Source organism: Ostrea edulis, chromosome 3 (assembly GCF_947568905.1).
Source record: "Ostrea edulis chromosome 3, xbOstEdul1.1, whole genome shotgun sequence".
Classification (NCBI taxonomy): domain Eukaryota; kingdom Metazoa; phylum Mollusca; class Bivalvia; order Ostreida; family Ostreidae; genus Ostrea; species Ostrea edulis.
This window is the reverse complement of record NC_079166.1, coordinates 31316509-31338898: the sequence shown is the minus strand read 5'-3', so window position 1 is coordinate 31338898 and position 22390 is coordinate 31316509. Positions and strand designations below refer to the sequence as shown.

The following is a 22390-nucleotide window of genomic DNA, read 5'->3' as shown; positions in this document are numbered from 1 at the left end:
CCACCAAGACACATCATCCCATCGCTGATCATAATTTTGTATTCTTTTAGTATGTGCGAAATTGATCAGTGTTCGTTATCGTCACTTATTCTTTTACATCTAATTCTGCGACAGGTCTCATGATCATCGAATCATTTCATATTATATCCATTTAGAGCCCATTTGGTTATGATATTTATCATAAATCAGAGACGACAATACATTACAAAAAGACAAAACTAAATCTAACCAATATCATACAGATCTTAGAATTTGAATTATATGTCAATTTGCTGTACATGAACACAGCAAGTTGCCGTACAGCATGAATATTATTATCAAACAACTTGCCGTACACCGGACATAAATTAACATTGCTAATTTCTTTCATAGATTCAACGATTATGGACTAAAACCGATTTCAATGTACACATTTTACCATATTCTGACGATTTATTCAGGGGAAACAGTGAAATAAATTCACTAATATTGTATACGAGTCACAAACAGAGGACGACCCCCTCCGTTTTAAAAGTACGAGGCTCTTAATCTTAAGATATAAAACCAAATCCACATCATTTCGTGTTAGTTTTAAATGACAGTAAGTCTGTACATCGTTGAAATATTTTAACAAGCGGGTAGCATCAGCATATGTATAAACAGTGGTTTAAAAAGAAGGAATTCACATCTTGGTGTGTTATTACTTCAAATATCCCCGCTTCGACTGGTAGCACTATCCGGTGTCGGTGATACACGGTGATGATCTTACACATGTTTCCACACTGGCCTAACTTTATATGCTTCCATTTGCTTTAATATACCAAAATCATTTGCAAAATTGAAAGACAATTAAATCAATAGTTGGGGGGTTTCAGTGTACAAGGACCAGGAGTGTCCTCGGTGTTGCTGACTTTGGTCAATTTTCTCAAGAATTCGTCGTAGCTGTTGTCGTTGCACTTATGAATCTTGTTACATACAGTGCAGTCTATTCTAATGTATGGGAATGTTTCGATAGAAATAAAAGTAGAAATAAGATATGAGTACATTTCATTTTTGAAAATACACGAGTGTGTGGACTACCAAGCTTCACGCCGGCCTACTTTTTATGAAGTGCTAACGCACTTCGTGAAATATGCCGGCATGAACCGTCGCAATTCATACCTCATGTGTTGTCAAAAAATGAAATTTATTTCTTAAAATCTATTTTCATGTTTTCATTAAAGATATAATTTTCTCAAAGTTCTTTTGAATGATATTGACACAATCTTTCATGCAATGATTTTCACTTTTTCCTAATATTTATTTTGAGTGTGTATGTACTAAGAACATAATAAAACAAATAAAACATCTTTTCCCATATCACTAACCACATCAACCCTTCACTACTGTCAGTTCTCTTTTCTGTGACCTGAGTTTGGGATGTCATTTCAATATGGGGATTGATATGAAAATAAGCAACGATTGTTTTCTATGCATCGTTTGAAATCTACTGCATTTCAAACGTAAAGAAAGTTGAAAGCAATGTTTCTATATTCACAACCAACTTATAAAAAGGAATTAAGATATAAATTCCTAAAAACATATTAAGATATACAACAAAGTACACTTATGCATGTTTGTTATTTTACAGAGTGTAGTGAAACGCCGCAAGACGCACCCCAAACATGGCCGTGGTGAGTAAAGAGCGAGTCCTGAATAACCTTATTTAGTTAATACATTACCATATATAGTTAATCAATCTGCTGTTATTCACATTCAGACGACTTCCTATGCAAATGAAAACTAAGAAATTGACTTCTTCCACTACAGATACGTTATCAGATTTAACAAAGGATCAGCTTGTTGTTCTATACACACTTATGTTGTGTTGTGCCGAAGATCTGGGATGTATTGACGACGCTGTGATGGGCAGCATTAATGTGATGAAAACGTTGGATGAATTACGTGACAAAGGACTATGCTTGATGACGCCAGGCTTGATACTTGACTCTGATATAGAAAAAAGAACAACACGGTTTGTACACGATGGCAGACGTTATCTATCTATTTTTGACATAGAATCTAGAGTGATGAGATATTATGTGACACAATGCTTGCATAATGACATGGACATAGAATTTTTCCTTTGTATGGCATCTGAAAGGTGTCTACAATTGTATGCAGAGAAGCACACCTTTTCGTCATTTGAGGAAAATTGTCCTACAACATTAATGAGATTAATTGTAGAGAGCAACGTCGAAAGATTACAGCTACATGAAAGAGGTATGATATCACTTACTACTGACTTAAATCGACGAACATAATTCTTCTTTTCTCAGGATTGAAATGTGTTACGGTATATTTTACAGAAATTTTTTGGAAACTTGATAAAACTGTTTTCATTTTACCAGTTTACATTACTTTCAAAACATAAAATATGCATCAATATTAATTGATTGGTTCTACATAAGATTTGACTGTAACCAGTGTTGTCTGTATACATGTATATTTCTGTACAGTAATAATTGAGATATGCACGTGCAATTGTTATTCATTTTATAATTAGTTCATTACTTATCAACATGCTTGATGAACAAAAAAGCTTCTCTCTTAATTCTTCTTATGTGGCATTTGTGATACACATTATGCAACAACAAAAAACAGTGAAAGGGTAACATCTTCTAACGTTGTCTACGCCATTGAGTGTAACCTGTGTGGCTTAATTTATGTGGGAGAAACCAAGGGTTCACTTAATAAAAGAATATCGGGGCACAGATTTCAAATTAATAATGGTGGTAACCAACTTCTTTACAAGCATTTTAATGCACCGGACCACTCCATCTTGTCCATGAGGGTAAGAATTTTAGAAAAAAAATTACCATCACACAAACAATCCTACATTAAGCACCCCTTTTCGTAGACAACGAGAAGATCACTGGATCAGGACCCTAGGCACTGCATTTCCATATGGATGCAATGATAATGTATATGATGTGGGAAATTTGACTAGTCCACATGGAAATAACGTTAATGTGATGGGACTCTTTCCCAATACCCAAAGACGAAAACGCAGTCACGGACATCGTTCATATAAAAGACCAAGTATAAATGATGTCAGGTTTGATTCACTTTTGACTCACGTCAACAGACAATTGGGTCCACATCATATTCGTACAAAACTTTACTCTATTCCATTGAGGGTTTTACATACGTTATTTGAAGAAGCTATGGCTAGTCTATACTTGGATTTTTCAACACCTGAATATAGACTGAACTCTATGATTATGGATGTTGCCTACCACAGGCTATATAAACCAGCACGGACCATGGATGATATTCCTTCCAAATCATGCCGTCAGTTCCTTAAGCTCAAATTTACAAACAAAGGAATAGATGCCGTCAACATAAGCAACATTCTTCATCATAAAAGGGTTCAGTCGTGTATTCCAACTTTTTTCAAGTTCAAGTCTACACCCTGCATTTCCTACAGCTATACTTCTACTATTGCATCCAAACTTTTTAATTATAAACAAACTTTGCAGTGCTTAGATATAGACCATCTTATACGTAATCCACCAACATGTTCTTGTTCTTCATCTTCTTTCAACTACAGTCCAGCTGGACATGTCATTACTGGTGATGTTGATATAGTTGAAAATGAGGACCTCAAATCACTTATTCTTAAAGGTCCTAAATACAGAGAACCTCGGTCTTTTAATTGGCGACAGAACTTCATCTGTATTATGAGTTCTGTCGAAGATTATGCCAGACGATGGGGGTAAATATGAAAAAGAAGAACTTGATACATTGTCAGAATGGGTTAAAAGCATAAGAGGGATAGTAAAATCCCGCATTAGACACATGAAAACAAAAGTACGTACCATCTATCCTTCTGTGTTTAGTAAACCAGAAGTGATAAAAGAATTAGATAGGTTACATGAGGAATATGTTTTGGTTCCAGCTGACAAAGCTAGTAACAACATTGTCTTTGTTTGTAAGGCTCATTATTACAACTGTATTTTAAACGAACTTGGCATTAATTCCACTTTTGGTAATCATACTTATACTCCAACCGCCCTTTCAAAAGACGAAATTCTTCAAAACAATGCTTCAGTTTTAGACACATTTAATATTCCAGTCAATGGGTCGAATGAATATGAGTTACCGTACCTATACTGGATTCCTAAACTACATAAAAATCCTTACAAACAAAGATACATTGCTGGATCCAGTAAGTGCTCTACCAATCCCCTATCTTTGCTCCTCACGAAAATGTTAACAGCTGTGAAGGAGAAACTTCAAACTTACTGTGCGACTACATATGCCAGAAGTGGTGTTAATCAAATGTGGATTTTAAAAAAATATAAAGAACTTTTAGTAAACTTGAAATTACAGAATTTTTCCCAAATCAATAGCATTAAAACCTATGACTTTTCAACACTATACACGACCATTCCTCACGATAAATTAAAGACTAGACTTTTTGAAATCATAGACTATTGCTTCTTCAACAAAAACGGAAAGCGGAAATATTCATATCTAGTGATCAGTCATTCAAAAACTTACTTTGTTAAACACCACTCTGATTCCACGCACAAGTACTCTGAATTGAAATAAAAAATATGCTAGAGTTCCTCATTGACAATATCTTTGGTGATCAGGTCTTCCAACAGTCTGTTGGAATTCCCATGGGCACGAATTGTGCTCCTTTGTTAGCTGACCTCTTTTTATATTCATATGAAGCAGAATTTATTCCAAAACTTCTACGTGAGAAGAAAAAATCTCTCGCTGTGACCTTCAATTCGACTTTTAAATATATCGATGACGTTTTGTCTATTAAAAATGATAGCTTTCATTCATACGTCGATTTGATATATCCCTGTGAGCTCGAAATAAAGGACACCACAGAGTCGTCCACTTCTGCTTCATACTTAGATATTTTATTGAAAGTAGACATTAACGGCAAACTGACAACTGAACTGTATGACAAACGGGATGATTTCAGCTTCTCCATCGTCAACTTCCCACATTTATGTAGCAATATTCCATTATCACCTGCATATGGTGTTTATATATCTCAACTGATTCGATATGCAAGAGCTTGTTCTGGGTATAGTCAGTTTTTAAATCGAGGTAAGCTACTGACAAACAAGTTGATGGTACAGGGATTTCAACAGTCTCGATTGAAGTCAGCATTTCGCAAATTCTATGGTCGTTATAACGATCTAGTTCGTCAATACAACCTCGCATTGGGTCAAATGCTGTCTGACGTGTTTCATACCGATTGTTAAGCCGTTCTTGACACACTGATTTTGACTGAGGATAACTCCGTTTACCTGATCAGGATATGGGGCTCACGGCGGGTGTGACCGGTCAACAGGGGATGCTTATTCCTCCTAGGCACCTGATCCCACCTCTGGTGTGCCCAGGGGTCCGTGTTTGCCCAGCTATCTATTTTGTATTGGTTGTGGGAGTTATGAGATTGATCACTGTTCGTTATCTTCAACTTGCATGTTTTCCCAAGATTGGTAAACCATCCCTGTTAGATGTAATCATTGCCAATGAAAATTGCCACACTGGCAAAGTATGTAATTTTTATACAGGAATTAGTGATTGTCACAATTCTATATATGTTCAGGCTGACATAAAAAATAGAGAGGGAACCAAAAAATATAATATGGAAAAGTTTCAAACACTTTGATGCTGAGAAATTTGCAGAGGATCTAGAAAACAAACTATGCTTACTTTGTGAAAGCAAAAATTTAAATGAGGCCTACGAAAATTATAATTCCTGTTTTTAGATGTAGCAAACGAGTATGTCCCCTCTCTGAAACCACGAAAGAAGTTCCATATATAAATAAAGAACATTGGAAAACAGTATACATGAAAAAAAATGTTATACAACAAATACCAATCAATCAACTCTTTAAAAAATGGAAAAATATAGAAAACAAAGAAACTATGGAAACAAAATAAAACAAAAAAGTCTATAAATCATTACTTCCTTTAAAGATGTGTAGGAGGCTCAGAATCAAAAGCCTTTTTTAACAAACAAAGGATGTGCCACACATAAAGAATTGATTTTTTCAGAAAATAACAAACTTGTAAATTGCCGGGAAGAAATATATGGAATACTGTATGTGGTTTTAATTTCGCGGTGCTAAACGTTCGTGGTTTTTCATATTGGTGCAATTGCGGTGGTTTTATTTTCACGGAATTCAATTGAATTCTAATTACTGGTAACTGTTCAAAACGTATTGTGTCACACTTGCAGAATGATTACCGTTGTTTTAATTTCGCGGAAAAATCCCCGACCGCGAATATAGCGAAATTCAAACCACCGCAATCACTTCCCCACTTACAGTATTTTATGATTTTTTAAAATAAACTTTCCCAAAAATATTTGGATGCAGAACAGGTGGATAAAAATCACCCCAGTATCCAAACAATCAAAGCAAATACTACAGATATAGCACTACAAATGTCTTTTTTTCCTTTTCGGTTATAAAGGAAGAATTTTAAATAAAGGATATAAAAAAGAAATGTAGAAAGCCACTAGTATTTTCCCCAAGCTTTTACATATTACCATGCCAATTATCAGTAAACCAATCAACCTGTCAATACCAACATTCCCTAATAAGCTTAAAATAGAACAAGGGAACCCGACACACAAGAAGAATAATTTATGAGAGAAAGGCAATTATAAACTCGTGAGTGTCCTTCCAGCAATCTCTAAACTCTTTTAAAGAGCGATTGAAAGTGACTTAACAACATTTTTTCAGTAATGTCTTCAATCCTTTTTGGCAGCTTATTCGGTTAGGTTTTGGATGTCGGTCGACTTTATTAAGAGTAACTGAAGATTGGCAACAGACATAGGATACGAATGAAAACACAACAGCAATTTCAATGGATCACTTTAATTGCCTTTCTTATGAATTACTTCTTCTAAAACTAAAGACATATCACCTCTCCAAATCAGCTAGATATATGTTAAGTAGCTATCTCTCACAACGAAAATAATATGTTAAAGTAGGAGAGCACATGTGACATGTCACATATAATCAAAGGTGTACCACAACGATGAATTATTGGCCCCTTACTCTTTAACAGTTCATTAATGACCTTGGTTTCTTCGGAAATAAATGCAATATTTACAAACATGCAGATGATTATACTTTATCAAAAATCAGACAAATTTTTAGATAAGGTTATAGCAGCACTTCAAAATGACAGAGTATCTTTGATTAAATGGTTCTCAAACAAAATGCAGGCAAACCCAGAAAAGTTTGAAGCTACCGTATCTCTTTTGCCATCAAAACATAATGGAAAACATTGTCTATGATCGGCATATGCCAGAAGTGGTGCAAATCAAATGTGGATTCTAATTTCTATAGAACTTTTAATACATTTGAAATCTCAAAACTTTTCTCGAATACACAACATCAAAGTATATGCCTTTTCAACACTTTACACGATCATTCCTCACGATAAATTAAAGACTAGACTTTTTAATATCATAAACAGTTGCTTCAACATAAATGGAAAACGGATATATTCATATCTAGTGATCAATGCTCCAAAACATTACTTTGTTAAACACCACTCTGATTCCACGCACAAGTACTCTGAAGTTGAAATAAAAAATATGCTGGAGTTCCTCCCTGACAATATATTCGAAGTCGTTGGTGATCATGTCTTTCACCAGTCTATTGAAATTCCCATGGGCACAAATTGTGCTCCTTTGTTAGCAGACCTGTTTTAGCTCACTTGAGCCGAATGAGCTTTCGTGGTCAAAACTTTCCGTTGTTTGTCGTTGTCGTCGTCGTCGTTGTTGTTGTCGTAACTTTTTGCATATTCATCTTCTTCTCCATAACCACTGGGTTAATTTCAACTAACCTTGGCACAACGCAACCTGAGGTAAAGGGGATTCGAGTTTGTTCAAATGAAGGACCACGTATATTTCAAAGGGGAGATAATCACAAAAATGCAAAAATCTTCTGAAAAATCATTGGGCCAGGAAAGCTGAAACTTACATGAAAGCTTTCTGACATAATGCACATTTAGGTTTGTCAAAATCATGACCTCGGGGGTATGTTGGGGCCACAATAGGGGGTCAAATTAAAAAATGCGAAAATAAAAAGAAAATATGTAAAAATCCTCTCAAGAACCACTGGGCCAGAATAGTGGAGATTTACTTGAAAGCTTCGTGATATAGACCTATCAAATGCTGTCTGACGTGTTTCATACCGATTGTTAGACCGTTCGTGGTACACTGATTTTGATTGTGACCGGTCGACAGGGGATGCTTACTCATCCTAGGCACCTGCTCCAACCTCTGGTGTGTCCAGGGGCCCGTGCTTGCCCAACTATCTATTTTGTATTGCTTATGGAATTTATCACTGTTCGTTATCGTCACCTTTCATTTAACCATCGAGCTTGCATCAGTCTGTCCCCGAGGATTGTTTTCGCTTGATATGTATTCCTTCATTAATGCAAACAGTAACGAGACAATAGTGGCCGTCGCATCGCCTAGTATAAAAAGGTGTCACTCTGTGGAGTCTACAAGGGACACAGGCTCCAACAGATCGATTGGTGTTCCTCGGATTATCCTTCAAGATATCAGAGATTCGTCCTACATGCATATACAATCGTCAAATTGTCAACTTTGGTACAGAAACAAAAATTCTTATACCCAAATTAAAGACTGTTATGTTTCTTTAAGATATATTTTGGATGATTCCTTTTCAGATTCCATGTGCTCGATCTTAAAATGTTCTGTAAAAACTTGTAACATTCGTGATCAATGGACTTTTGCGAGAAGGGCTGCCTTTCACAGTCAACGACTGACTTGGAAATTTAAACCTACGTATTGTATTGAAGCACGATATGGTCAAATATATGACATATCGAATTATTGGTACATGTATATACTAGTACATGTATACCGTTACTGTCATTAAAGCCCCATTTTAACCGAAAACTCACAGCTTCAAATGATTTCTTTTGTGGGGGTAGCCATATTGAGTAGTAGTCAATTCGAACCCCGTTGATTTTTATATATATTCATTGTATCCAATAAGAAGTTCGTATTCGGTCATCATTTATAATAAACACGAATACTGGACGAAGAATACGCTCTTGAATGAAAGTCTATTAGTCTGGTCCCTACCTCCAATTAATCCGTTTTTGATACTGACATTTAACCAGAAGTTTGGATGGGATGGGGGGTTGCAGACTAATAAAAGCCGTGAATTATAGGTGAAGATAACGAACAGTGATCAATCTCATTCAATCCAATTCAATATTTACATTTATTTAAACAATTCTTTTTATTTAAGTAATTCTTTTTTCACCGAACTGCAATTATTTCATCAAAATATTTAACTAACAAGAGGCCCATGTCATTCTAATGCTTTGGACATAAACACTACATTATATATCAACTTTAGCCCTGCTCTGGGGGTTAGAACCTCTATCCCGGAGATCATGAAATATGGTAAGCGGTAAATGTAGTACGGCCGAAAGCCGAAAGTCCCAGATAACGATTTTTGCATGATTTCTCTCTTAATGGTGTATAGAAGGACATCAAACTTATTGTGATAACTGTTTGTGACCTATTAAACAAGAATCATATACCTTTTTCTGGGAATTCCATAAAGAAGTTACTGAACCAGAGTTTTCAGATACTAAATCTAGTACGTTTTGTAAATGCCGAAACCTGAACACGGTCGCTGATCATGCGATCTACCGAAAGTCTGCGTTTTAGTATTAAACATAGACAATATTGAATCAGACTGAGTTCTAGATATTTAAGGTAACCTAAATAAATCGCACTTGCATATGTGGTGCATTTAAATATGCGCAGTTTATTGTCACCCTACATATCATTTGTAATTATACATGTGTAGTACACGCACTCTTTTGCAATATTTCGATCCACTTTGATATGCACTATAAATAGTGTGTTTCTTTTTAAACTTTTGTTGTCGAAGCATATTAATTATTGAATTAAGTGAATAATTTTATAATTCAATCATTATTTTGATGCAGTGTAGGCTACTAATGCAGACGAAGTGTAATTTAAAGTAGTCATACATGTAATTATTATTTAATTTATATGTAATTTATCGAAGAGAAGCGACAAACTTTAACATCATCATTTCATCATCAAGACGATTAAAGACTGTGTTATCATAATTCCTTTTTATTTTTTAATCAAAAAGATAAAATATTGTAAAGGCACACTATTTGGGTTACATTATTAGTATAGTTTCTTTACTTTCGGGGTTATTCAAAATAACATGACTCTTGGGTGAATGGAGAATGGGGAACCTTCGCGTGGCCAGAGGTGCTCTGGGCAACGGAATTTATGATTAATTTTATAATCATTACTAATTACCGACAGACATTCCCAACTATCGTTTTACATGTACGAATTTACTAAACTAAGGGGACTTACTTGTTCCGATTAAAACAACATCACGGTCACAAAATACAGCAGTTTTTATTATTATGTGTTGTGGAAATAATCATAGAAATATAAAATGTAGTCTTAATCAATATTTTTGCATGAATTGGATTACTTAGAACCCAGTATTTACAAAGGGGTTGTGGAAACTTCGACCGTGTTTGCGTTCCGACATTTATAAAACGTACTAGATTTACCGCTTTTTGGCAGGTGAACACTCTGGTTTACTACTTTGGTAGAAGAATTCTCAGAATTTTATATATATTTTTATGTAACTAGGTTACAAAGAGTATCCTCTGCAAATTGTGTGTTATTACATGTAGCATTAAGAGAGAAATATCGAAAAAATCGTTATCCCGGACTTTCGGCTTTCGGCATTCGGGTTTCGGCCGTACTACATTTACCGCTTACCATGAAATATACAGTTTGGGTAGAGGCCTTCCTGCTTTAGAGGTCTATGTATTTAGATTTTCTTACAGATGTGAGTCTACAGAGAGGGAGAATTTTGAAAATTAGTCATTTTTTGGTTGTTTTTGCTCCACCCTTAAAGCCTCCTTAGGACTTAGGAGTAATATTCCTCCCAGCCCGAAATTTATAATGTATCCCCAAAGATGCTTCATAGCAAATTTAAAATAATGGAAAAAGGTAGTTATCAAGAAAAAGTTAAAAGGGTTCAACTGTTAACGCATGGCTCACCCTGATTGACGCTAACTAATTCCAATAAGTCACCCCAGTGACTCAGGTGACCTTCAAATATTTATGGGGATATATGATCACAAAGAGAAGAGTGCGATTATGGAAATGAACAGGGATTCGTATTTACTGCGTACCGAACATGGCTACCACGTCAACAAACGAAATAATTTGAAGCTGTGAGTTTTCGGTTCATATGAGGATTTAATGAATGTATGGAGGTGTGTTTGGACACAAGTATAGTGGGGAAGAATGTTAGAGATTTTTTTGTAAATTTTTTTGAGACGGCGATGCAAGAATACAGCGATTTACGGCGTCATTTGTGCGCAGAATTTGCTCAGCCATTAATCGAAGACTTTATAACGGGTGGATCTGTAGCTCTCTGGTCTAACCCGTATTTTCCCAGCTTCAACTGTATATTCTAAAGAAGTGAATTGATTTCCTCTGTTCAATTAATTACGAAAAATCAAAACTTTGTATTAGCACACAAAGGTGTAACACAAAACATACATGTGCATGCCTTCCACCAAATGAAAGAATCATTTTAAAAATTCAACACATGTTTAACTTTATTTGAAAGATAAGTCATAAAGTCTCATGAAATCCCTTAATTTCCTTTTATTAGAGGTCCCCTCTAACAATATGAAATACTTGTCGTTATACATTAATTATTATCTTTTCCAATGTAGTTAACCACTCACATACCCCACAAGTTTGACACTGATTACTTATATTTGGAATGATATGACGGTATACATTCTTTAAGATTTGAAATACACACGACATTCCATGTAAATGTCAATACTCGCGCCTTTAGGTGCTAACCTCATGACACGAGCGTATAATTGATGTGAAATTTTAATTGACAGGTCCGAAATCTTCAACACTAGTCTGAATTTCGCTACTGTCATACGCGAGAAACGACTCCATGACCTCGACCGATGAATGTCCTAGTAAAAATAAACAAGAGAAATCGAGAGAACGATGACGTATATCTTTGTTATTGTATGAACCTGTGGCTTGAAATATGGCATGCAAGTAGTTAAAACTTTAATCTATGCATGTAAAATGACAAATTACGCAAAACATACCTAGTTTAAGAATTTTAGGTATTTTAAGCGAGTGGTTCGGTTTTTTTATCTGTGTCGCAGTTAGACCCCTTTCTATATTTATGGTATCACAGAGTTCGGACGCAAAACGGGCTTAGCCCCTGTGGGTGTGACCGGTCGACAGGGGATGCTTATTTCTCCTAGGCACCTAATCCCACCTCTGGTTTGTCCAGGGGTCCGTGTTTGCCCAATAACCTATTTTGTATTGCTTATGGGATTTATGAGATTGATCACTGTTCGATATCTTCAAGTTTCATAGAATTGATTTAAAGTTCAGATCATGACCCCTGATGCTAAGGTGGGGCCACAATAGGGGATCAAAGTTTTAGATGCAGATATATAGGAAAATCTTCTCCTCCAGAATTTCGTGGCCAATTTCAGTCAAACTACATACAAATTGTCCTTAGGTGAAGGCAATTCAAGCTTGATCAAATGAAGGGTCATGTCTTCTTCAAAGGGGAGATAATTACAAATATTCAAAAATATGGTGGAGTCATTTAAAAATCTTCTAAAGAACCAGAAATGCTTAAATTTACATGAAAGCTTTCAAATATAGTGCACATTTATTTCTTTTTTTTTAAATCATGACCTCGAAGGGTAGGTTGAGGCAACATTAGGGGATCAAAGTTTTACCTGTAAATATATAGGGGAAATCTTTAGAATTCTTCCGAAGAACCACCTGACTATAAGAGAGCAGATTTAAGTTAGTATATTCAAAGTTGTTCAGATCAAGGCCCCCGAGGGTTGAGTGGGGCCACATTAGGGGATCAAAATTTTACATGCTGATACATAGAATACCTTCTTCTCCAGAACTACTCGACCAATTTCAATCAACTTTAAGCTTGATACAAATCATCCTAGCTGAAGGGGATTCAAGTTTGGTGAACTGAAGAGCCATACCCTCTTTAAAAGGGAGGTAATCACAAAAATGCAAAAAAATAAGGTGGGGTCATTTAAAAATCTTCTTTTCAAGAACCACTGGCCATGAAAAGTTGAAATTTAGAAAAAAAAACTTTCAGACAAAGTCGATATTTAAGCATGTAAAAAAGCACTACCCCTGGAGTTAGGGTGGGGCCACAATAGGGATCAAAATTTTATATGTGAGAGCCAAAGTAAATGGCACAAAGCCTACATAGATGAAAGTTGTTAATATGAAAGGCCATACCCGTCTACAAGGGCGTGTGATATTTAATGAATTTGTGGTCAAGTTTAATAATTTATGAATTTTTAATCGTTACCTGTTAAACCTCTGAACCATGCTGCATGTATCATGATAATTTGCCAAAGCTCGTTTATTGATAGGAACTGCTGCTCATGTGAGCGATGTGGTCCATGGTCGTCTTGTTATTTTCTTATAAAGCAGAATTTATTCCAACAATTTTACCGCAGAAGAAATAATTTCTTGCTGTGTCCTTAATATCGATAGTTAGATATATATAGTAGACATATCGATGACGTATTATCTATTAACAATGATAATTTTCATTCATATTTCGAATCGATATATCCCTGTGAACTCAAAATAAAAGATACCACATAGTCGTCCACTTCTGCTTCCCACATAGATATTTTATTGAAAATAGATATTATTGCAAACTAACAACTTAGTTTCATGACAAACGGGACAATTTCAACTTTTCCATTGTCAACTTCCCATATTTATGTAGCAATCTTCCATTATCACTTACATGCGATGTTTGTATATCTCTCAACTGATTCGATACACAAGAGCTTGTTCTGCGTATGGTCAGGTTTTTAAATCGAGACAGGCTACTGCCAATCAAGTTGATGGTGCAGGGGTTTCAACAGTCTCATTAAAGTCAGCATTTCGCAAATTGTATGGTCATTATAACGATCTAATTTACCAATACAATCTATCATTGGGTCAACTGCTGTCTGACGTGTTTCATACCGATTGTTAGGCCGTCCTTGGCACACTGATTTTGACTACGGATAAATCCGTTTACATGAACAAGATATAAGGTTCACTACAGGTGTGACCGGGTGACAGGGGATACTTACTCCTCCTAGACGCCTGATCCCACTTCTGGTATAACCAGGGGTCCGTGTTTATCCAACTCTCTATTTTGTATTTCATATAAGAGTTATGAGATTGATCACTGCTCGTTATCTTCGCCTTTCATAGACTCAAAATTTCTTGTGATGATGAGGTAAAACAATTGGGTATTAATATTGATTTTAAGCTAAGTTTTCTTTCAACACACTTATCACCAATATATGCAAAAAGGCAGCAATACAATTAAATGTTCTTAAAAAGAATGGCAAACGTCTAAGCAAATTATGCAAATTAACAATATACCATTTATTAATTAAATCCAATTTTAGTTATTGTCCATTGCCATGGCACTTTTGCGCTGAACTAAAGAAAGCAACCGCGAAGAATGCGAATAATAGCTCTGGAAACTTTTAAAATCATTCAGAAAATTAGCCCAGTTTTTCTACAAGATTTAGTTGTTAATCTTGTGTTTTAGTAGAGGATAGCTACTATTATTTGTTTTTCGTTTAAATCATATAGCCGTGCGAGAAATTATTTTAAACGAATTACTACAAATTGAGCAAATTCATCTTACAGATACTGCTTGTTATGGGGAAATGAAGCACTATGAGATAATTCGAATATATACTTTTTCCTCTACACAAAACTTAGATATTCTTTGAGGTTTAAATAGTATTTATAATTTTCAAAATATAGCTGAATTTTAAAATGTTTGTATGACAGTCTTCTATTCTATAAATGTATTGTATATAAATGAAAGGTGAAGATAACGAACAGTGATCAATCTCATAACTCCTATAAGCAATACAAAATAGAGAGTTGAGCAAACACGGACCCCTGGATATACCAGAGGTGGGATCAGGTGCCTAGGAGGAGTAAGCATTCCCTGTTGACCGGTCACACCCACCGTGAGCTCTATATCCTGATCAGGTAAACGTAGACATCCGTAGTCAAAATCAGTATACCAAGAACGGCATAACAATTGCTATGAAACACGTCAGACTTTATAGTATAAAGTATAATGAAAAGGATCAGAGTTGCTAGAACTTGTATCTAATCCAGTTGTATGTATTATACAATAAAATATATTCAAATTAAAGAGATGTTGAGCTCATGTTTCTTGTTCACTGTGAATAGTTCCGACTTTAAATGAAAATCACTCACTTACTTAGAATAATACATATTCTTTTCGAAAATACCTAAGGTGATTTATGTTTCTTTTTCACACTTTCTGATACCGTATATAAGTAATATAAACAAAAGCAAGGATCGTTTGTTTACTTTAACCTTTTGGCAATATCTTAAATAAAACATTTTGTTAATCGAGGAGTTTAAAACGGAAATTCTAAAAGGTGTGTGTAACAAACTTATAATACGTAGATATAACCCGTATTACGGATTCTGGGATGCACCTAGCATAATACAGGTTTTAAAATTAGGACTTATTCGAATCAGTCATGCAAAAGGCTGTATACATTACTTAGTGTATGCTGAATGTAATATTTGTTTCATTTGATTATGTATATTTACCGGAATACATCTGATAGCTTTAATAGGTAAAATGGATAACAAGTTTAACTTATGAAGAAAAAAAGCTTAGGGAGTCGTCATTGGCATTTCCTTACTTTCATTAATGAATAAGAAAGTTGTTTTTAACTGAAGTTTACCTACATGTACATATATGCTGTGAAATCATATGCAGATTATATAATCGTTTGATATCATCATCATATTATAAACAAGGAAGGAGTATCAATCTCCATCAACTTGGATATCTAATCAAAATCTTAACTACTGGTATTGCTACCCTTTCATGCTTTGTGCGTTTTGCAAAATTATACACGTGGCATTATGATTTGGTGACGATGGTGGTTGTACACTATATTGCATAAAGGGGCATGTACCCGATTTGAATTGAAAAATTACAAATTATTCCACATTTTGTATTTCTCTAATGTGTAACTAAGGTAATTCTAATAGTCAGCAAAAATTTGAACGACAATTATTGAGTTACAATTCCTCGTTATGTAAAGAAAGATTGTGGTATATTTTTTTTACATACGCTTGATAATATTATGTTTTGAGTACAATTATCAATTCATACAAACTACTAGTATCTGCCTGATACCCTCCGCCGTTGTCAGAATTTTATCTTTTTAGACTTGCATATTATTAGTATTATAGGTGGTTAAATCTTTATGGTTTCTTTACCATCATTTTAACATGACTTTTTCAACTGTATAATTGTATATTTATTTCAACTATTGTATTTTATATCATTTGTACGGCGTGGAACTTTTTTCATGCATATCATGTTTTAGGTTTTAGTAATTTTACTTCACATTATTGATGTTTTTCTAGCATTGTTTTGATATTATCTGTCTTAGTGCTATTATAATTTCCTTTTACTACGTTTATAACATGTGTATCATTTTCATTGTGTGCAGCGCTTTAGAGTGGTTATTTATAGTCATATAGGGCGCTATATTTATAGGTTATAGACTTTGTATGGGAAAATATGACGACCGAGTTTTTTGGCGCGTAGACGGACCGAGCTTGCGAGGTCCGTTCGCGACAAAAAACGAGGTCGTCATATTTCCCATACAAAGTCTATAACCTTTTTATTATATACTTTCAATTTCATGTAGAAACTAACAATAATTTTATTTTTAACAATAACTTTATCGGTTTAACTGAGTAAAAGATGAAAAACACGAAAATTTTGAATATTAACGGCGTAGAAATTTGATTGTGACGTAATGTTTGCGGGCCGGAATGTTTCCGGGCATATATCGTGTGATATATGCCCGCAAACTTTTAAAGAAAAAAGAAAAGATGAAATTGAAAGTATATAATAAAACTAAATATTATTAATATTATTATTATTAATTATTAATATCTTATTCAATACAGATATTCTTCCCCCTAACCATGTGTCGGTAAAGAACATTAGGAACGTTGTACGAGATTGGTGTCATCAGGAGAAACTAGACCCTATACGTTGGGCTGGCAAAATACCCAATGAGAGAGTCAAAAGCTTTTATTCTGCGGGTACAATACTTCTATCCTCAGAGAAAGGTAAATAGCATCTTCATATAGATTTATATTTCTTTCTTTTTCCAATATGTTCATTTGAAAAATTCTTTGACCTTTAGTTATTTATTTACTTTATTGCTGCTACCATTTTACAACGGTATATATCGACTTGCATGTAACAGCAAACAGATTATTCATATTCAAGATATATTGCGTGCATGAAATATTTTTAAAAGGAAAATTTCTTGCTGTGGACTTCATCTTGACATTCAGACGTATTATCTATTAACAATAATTATTTTCATTCATATATCGAATTGATATATCCCTGAGAACTCGAAATAAAAGATACCATAAAGTACTCCACATCTGCTTCGTGCTTAGATATTTTATCAAAAAATAGATATTAACGGCAAACTAACAACTCAACTTAATGACAAATGAGATAATTTCAGCTTCTCTATTGTCAACTTTTCATTATTTATGCAACAATATTCCATTATCACCTGTATATGGTTTTTATATCTCTCAACTGATTCGAGACGCAAGAGCTTGTTCTGCATTTGGTCAGTTTTGAAATCGAGGCTGGCTACTGACAAACAAGATGGTGCAGGGGTTTCAATAGTCTCGCTTAAAGTCAGTATTTTACAAATTCTGTGGTCGTTATAACGATATAGTTTCCAAATAGACGGTTTCTTTACAAAGTGATTCTGACTAGAGATTACTCCGTTTACCTGATCAAGTTATAGGGCTCAAAGCGCGTGTGGCCGGTCGACAGGGGATGCTTACTCCTCCTAGACGCCTGATCCCACCTCTGGTATATCCAGGGATCCGTGTTTGCCAAAGTCTTAATTTTGTATTACTTATAGGAATAATGAGATTGATCACTGTTCGATATCTTATTGTCCTTATCCATAGAATCTTAGTACCAAGTTGGGTTGAAATATGCCCGATTGTTCCAGAGAAGATATTGAGCTACCAACATTTATAATGAATACATAACAGATAGCAAATTATTTACAATCAGAATTAGCCCATCTGATACTATAGCTTGGATGAGTTAACTGTGTACCTATTTACAAACTTGCTTGATATATCTATAAAGATTAATCATATTATTAACTGATATTATACATTTATTGCATGATAGTGAGGGAGATATCAAGATTTATTCACCCAAGAAAAATTTTATTTCCCGAGAGCAACGCCCGAGGGGAATATGATTTTTCTTGAATGAATAAATCTTCAAATCTCCCTCACTATCATGCAATAAATTGTTTATTATACCGAAACAAAGCAAGACTACAAAAATGCATTTGAAATTGAAGTCCGCTCATCTATACATTGTATGTAGCTGAGATCGCCCTAACGGTAACACCGCGCCGTCAACGTATTACGGTAGAAGCTACAAACTACGAAATACAGTGATATGATAACCAGTTTTTGTGTTTTCATTTTTCTTGAATGCTGATTTACTTGCTTATTTTTGTATCAACCAAAACTAAGCAATTTAACTGAGTATCAGAGACCCGCATATTTTGTGCCTTACGAACTATGAAAGTAGAATGACTCGGACTTATTGTGACGTAACAATACACTTCGTCTACCTTGACGTTAATCATATGGAAAATGCATGAGACTGCCCAAGGGGTAAATATGATAGGGAGATATGAGGTTTGAGAGGAAATTATGAAGTTTTGTCATCCCTGGCACGTGACTGTCTAAACCAATCAGATTACGTGTTGCATAGAATTCTCATACTGAGGTATAATAATATTATTTATTTTAAAAATTATTTGTTAATTTGTTTTTCAATTTCTTTGTCTACTTCGTTTTCATAACAGCAAAATGTCTACTTTCTAGCTTTTTTATGTGAATTTTTATTGTCGTTTTCAGACACACAACACATTTAATAATCGTACTCGGTACTGGTGAATCATATACATGTAGCAGTGGAACATATTTCAGAATAAATATTTATTTGTAATATTTTTTTCACACTAATGAAACACATCCTGCAAATAAAACTTTCCTCCCCAACACAGTGTTTTATGGAACTGCCTGGTGCAATCCTCACTGTGCTGTATGCAAACAGCGAATCAAAAAGTGTTTCAAATACGCTAATTTCATATGCTCCATTATGATGTTGAAAAACTATAAAAAGAAAAATGTACAAATTGTCCACCTCCCACTCCCAGTACGCATGCCAGTTTACATTTACACACGTGCAATACCGCGTTGCTATTTATTTACATCTTTAACGGGAACCAAAACTCTACCCTTGGGATCATGAAATTTACAATGTAGTAAAGGGTTTCCTGCTCCTTTTAAATATCTCTTTTGGTCTTCATTTTGTTATCAATAGCGTTAAAGAAGATGCTATTGAAACGTTTTACACATAAAGACTAGCTACCAAATTTGGTCCCACCCTGCAGTCAGAACCTCTATCCTGAAGATCATGAAATTTATAAATTTAGCAAAGGTCTTCCTGCTCTACATGACTATGCAATTGCTTTTTTCTAACAAATATGAAGTTCACAACTAATAACTAATTAACTGATATGTTCTAATTTATTGATGACTGAAACATTAATTAATCTATAGTTTGATATTTGTCAAGCAAGGAAGTGAAGAGGGACAAAGAACTGAAGAAAAACAACAGAAAGAAAAATACACATATTACTCACATATACCAAAAAGCAAGTGCTACAAATATTCATGTCAAAACACACCATCATGATAATGAAGGAATCTGAAGTGTACATCTTTATGACTTATACTACAGTGTTTAGTGAATAATTACCGGTAGCAATTAAAACATGTAAAACTATGAAAGTAGGCTTAATATTTTTTGTAATCAATAATGAGATTGGTTTCAATTCAAAATCAGGTTACCAAAATGTGAATCCAAACAAAAGAGAGATGGTCAAAATACTTGTAAAAAAGTGAACGCTGATTTTAAACAAGAGTGGAAAGAACTCATTTGTTAACATGAAAGTTGTACAGTTCATGTTACAATTGCAAGGGGATATACCAACAACATCCAAAAGCATTATCCTGTAAAATTCAAGAAAACACTATTTACTTAAGATGGCATGGACACGATTTGAGCAGAAAATTTTACAATTTTATTCTTCATTTTTTTTTTTTTTTTTTTACAAAATTTAATTAAAGCATTTCTAATGGTCAACCAAAATTTTGAATATCTGTTGTTGAGTTACAAGTAAGATAGAGTACTCACAATTCCTTATTATGTCAACAAGATTCGTGTCATGTGTATGTTTTCAAATAGATTTCTGTGCGGTAAATCGGTTCACTAGAGCGTAACATAACACCTGGATTTTTCCATTTGTGCTTTTGTTTTTCAATTAATGCACAAATAACAAAGTTTCGAGTAAAATTGGATTTTAGTCTGCTTTTTACTCGCGTCCTAGACACCCCTGCGTCCTCAATCAATTGTCTGTGTCTAAGACGCATATTCTTGCTTTAGTGACAACCCCGTATTTCCCCAATATTTATCTGTAGGGTATTGCTTGTGAAAAACAATATATTTTGACTATCACGTAATAATAAACATATTCGAGCGAGGAACAACGATATGAAATCATAGGGAAATCTACAGCCAGTTTCTAACTTGGAAAACAAATGCATTTCTGCCTGACTTCCCCGTGACTTGAAACAAACTTGCTTTACCTGTACCATCTCTTTAGCTTTCATGTCATGAATGACCTCGTCCAGATAGGGGACAAGCAGTTCAAATCTTCACATTCTGTATTTGTGTAACATTATAAGAAATTGAATGTTTAATTCTATATAGGAAAAGAACGGTGTATAAATAAGAAACACTTTCATTTAAGACGGAGACTGTTTTCCTATTTTCAAGTTTTTTATACGCATGTGTCACAAAACTCCCTTATTGAATGAATGAGATTGTCCAATGTTTGACCACACGGCCTCTCATCTGGTACGTAATTCTCGTGGAATGTTTCATTATTTACGATGTACATACGATTGTTTAATCATCTTTGCAAGTTATCACCACAGGAAACTGAATTTTTAGTTGTATACAAGAATAATTATGCATAAATAGAATAAACTTTCATTTTAGGAATGAACTGTTTTCCTCCTTGAACAAATTTTACATGCATCATGAAACACCTTTGTTAAATGAATGAGATCCCCCATATTCCCATCTGATACTCTGACGTCAGACAATATTTATAGATTGTTTACCATGCACTTGTCAGATTGTTTACAATGTACTTGCAATTGTTTGATAATTTTTCCTCGTTATAAACACTAATAAGAATGCAATATATTTCTTTTTCATGCAAGGTATCAAGAATCCGAACTTGTGGTGTTAGTTTTCATTGTTCATATTGTTGGCAAAGTATCGAATAACCTTAGTTATGCCGTGACGTCAGGTAATAATTGTTCGGTAGAGGACTCTGATCGGGCGACTTCCGTTATCTGGATTGCCCCTAATAAGCGCTTGCACATGCGCTTAGCGCTTACAAATACAAGAACTATGCAGTTTGTTTTTATTGATATCTTAACCAGTATATGAATCCGGAATTTCAATTATTCATTCGTTCGTCTGACCATACATATATTGATTAATCAATGAATGTCTTTTTATACCCTTGGCTTGTGCATCCCCCACGTATGCATCATATTGACATTGTATCATATCAAAAACCTCAACAGGGATTTTATTTGTGAATACTAATATCTTATGAAATAGATCAATTTGAAATTTCGAAATACAGCTGTATATCTGTTTTCAGTATATGAAATGTGAAGATATCGAACAGTGAACAATCTCATAACTCCTATAAGCAATATACAATATATAGTTGGGCAAACACGGACCCCTGGATATACCAGAGGTGGGATCATATATGAAATGAAAATATTTCTGATTTACACCCATACCTGAACGTAATCAGTATGGCTTGTTATAGAAACTTTAAAACACATGTATGCCCCTCCAAAGCATGCATGCGATTTTTCTGAATATTTATACAATAGTATTTGTGAATAAAAATTTTCATTCTACGTTTAAAACCTATCTTTAACCGCCGCGGTGTCCTAGGGATAGAGTGCTCG

At 34.5% G+C, this 22390-nt stretch overlaps 1 protein-coding gene across 1 annotated transcript in view; it reads left to right on the top strand.

Moving 5' to 3' along the window:
- LOC125676865 (uncharacterized) overlaps window positions 1–22390 on the top strand; it is a 122478-nt gene that overhangs the window by 16970 nt on the left and 83118 nt on the right. Inside the window, exons 3-5 of the mRNA XM_056160460.1 lie at window positions 1610–1652; window positions 1789–2241; window positions 17159–17323. Coding sequence (XP_056016435.1) covers window positions 1610–1652; window positions 1789–2241; window positions 17159–17323 — 661 coding nt within the window. The remainder of the gene's footprint in view (window positions 1–1609; window positions 1653–1788; window positions 2242–17158; window positions 17324–22390) is intronic.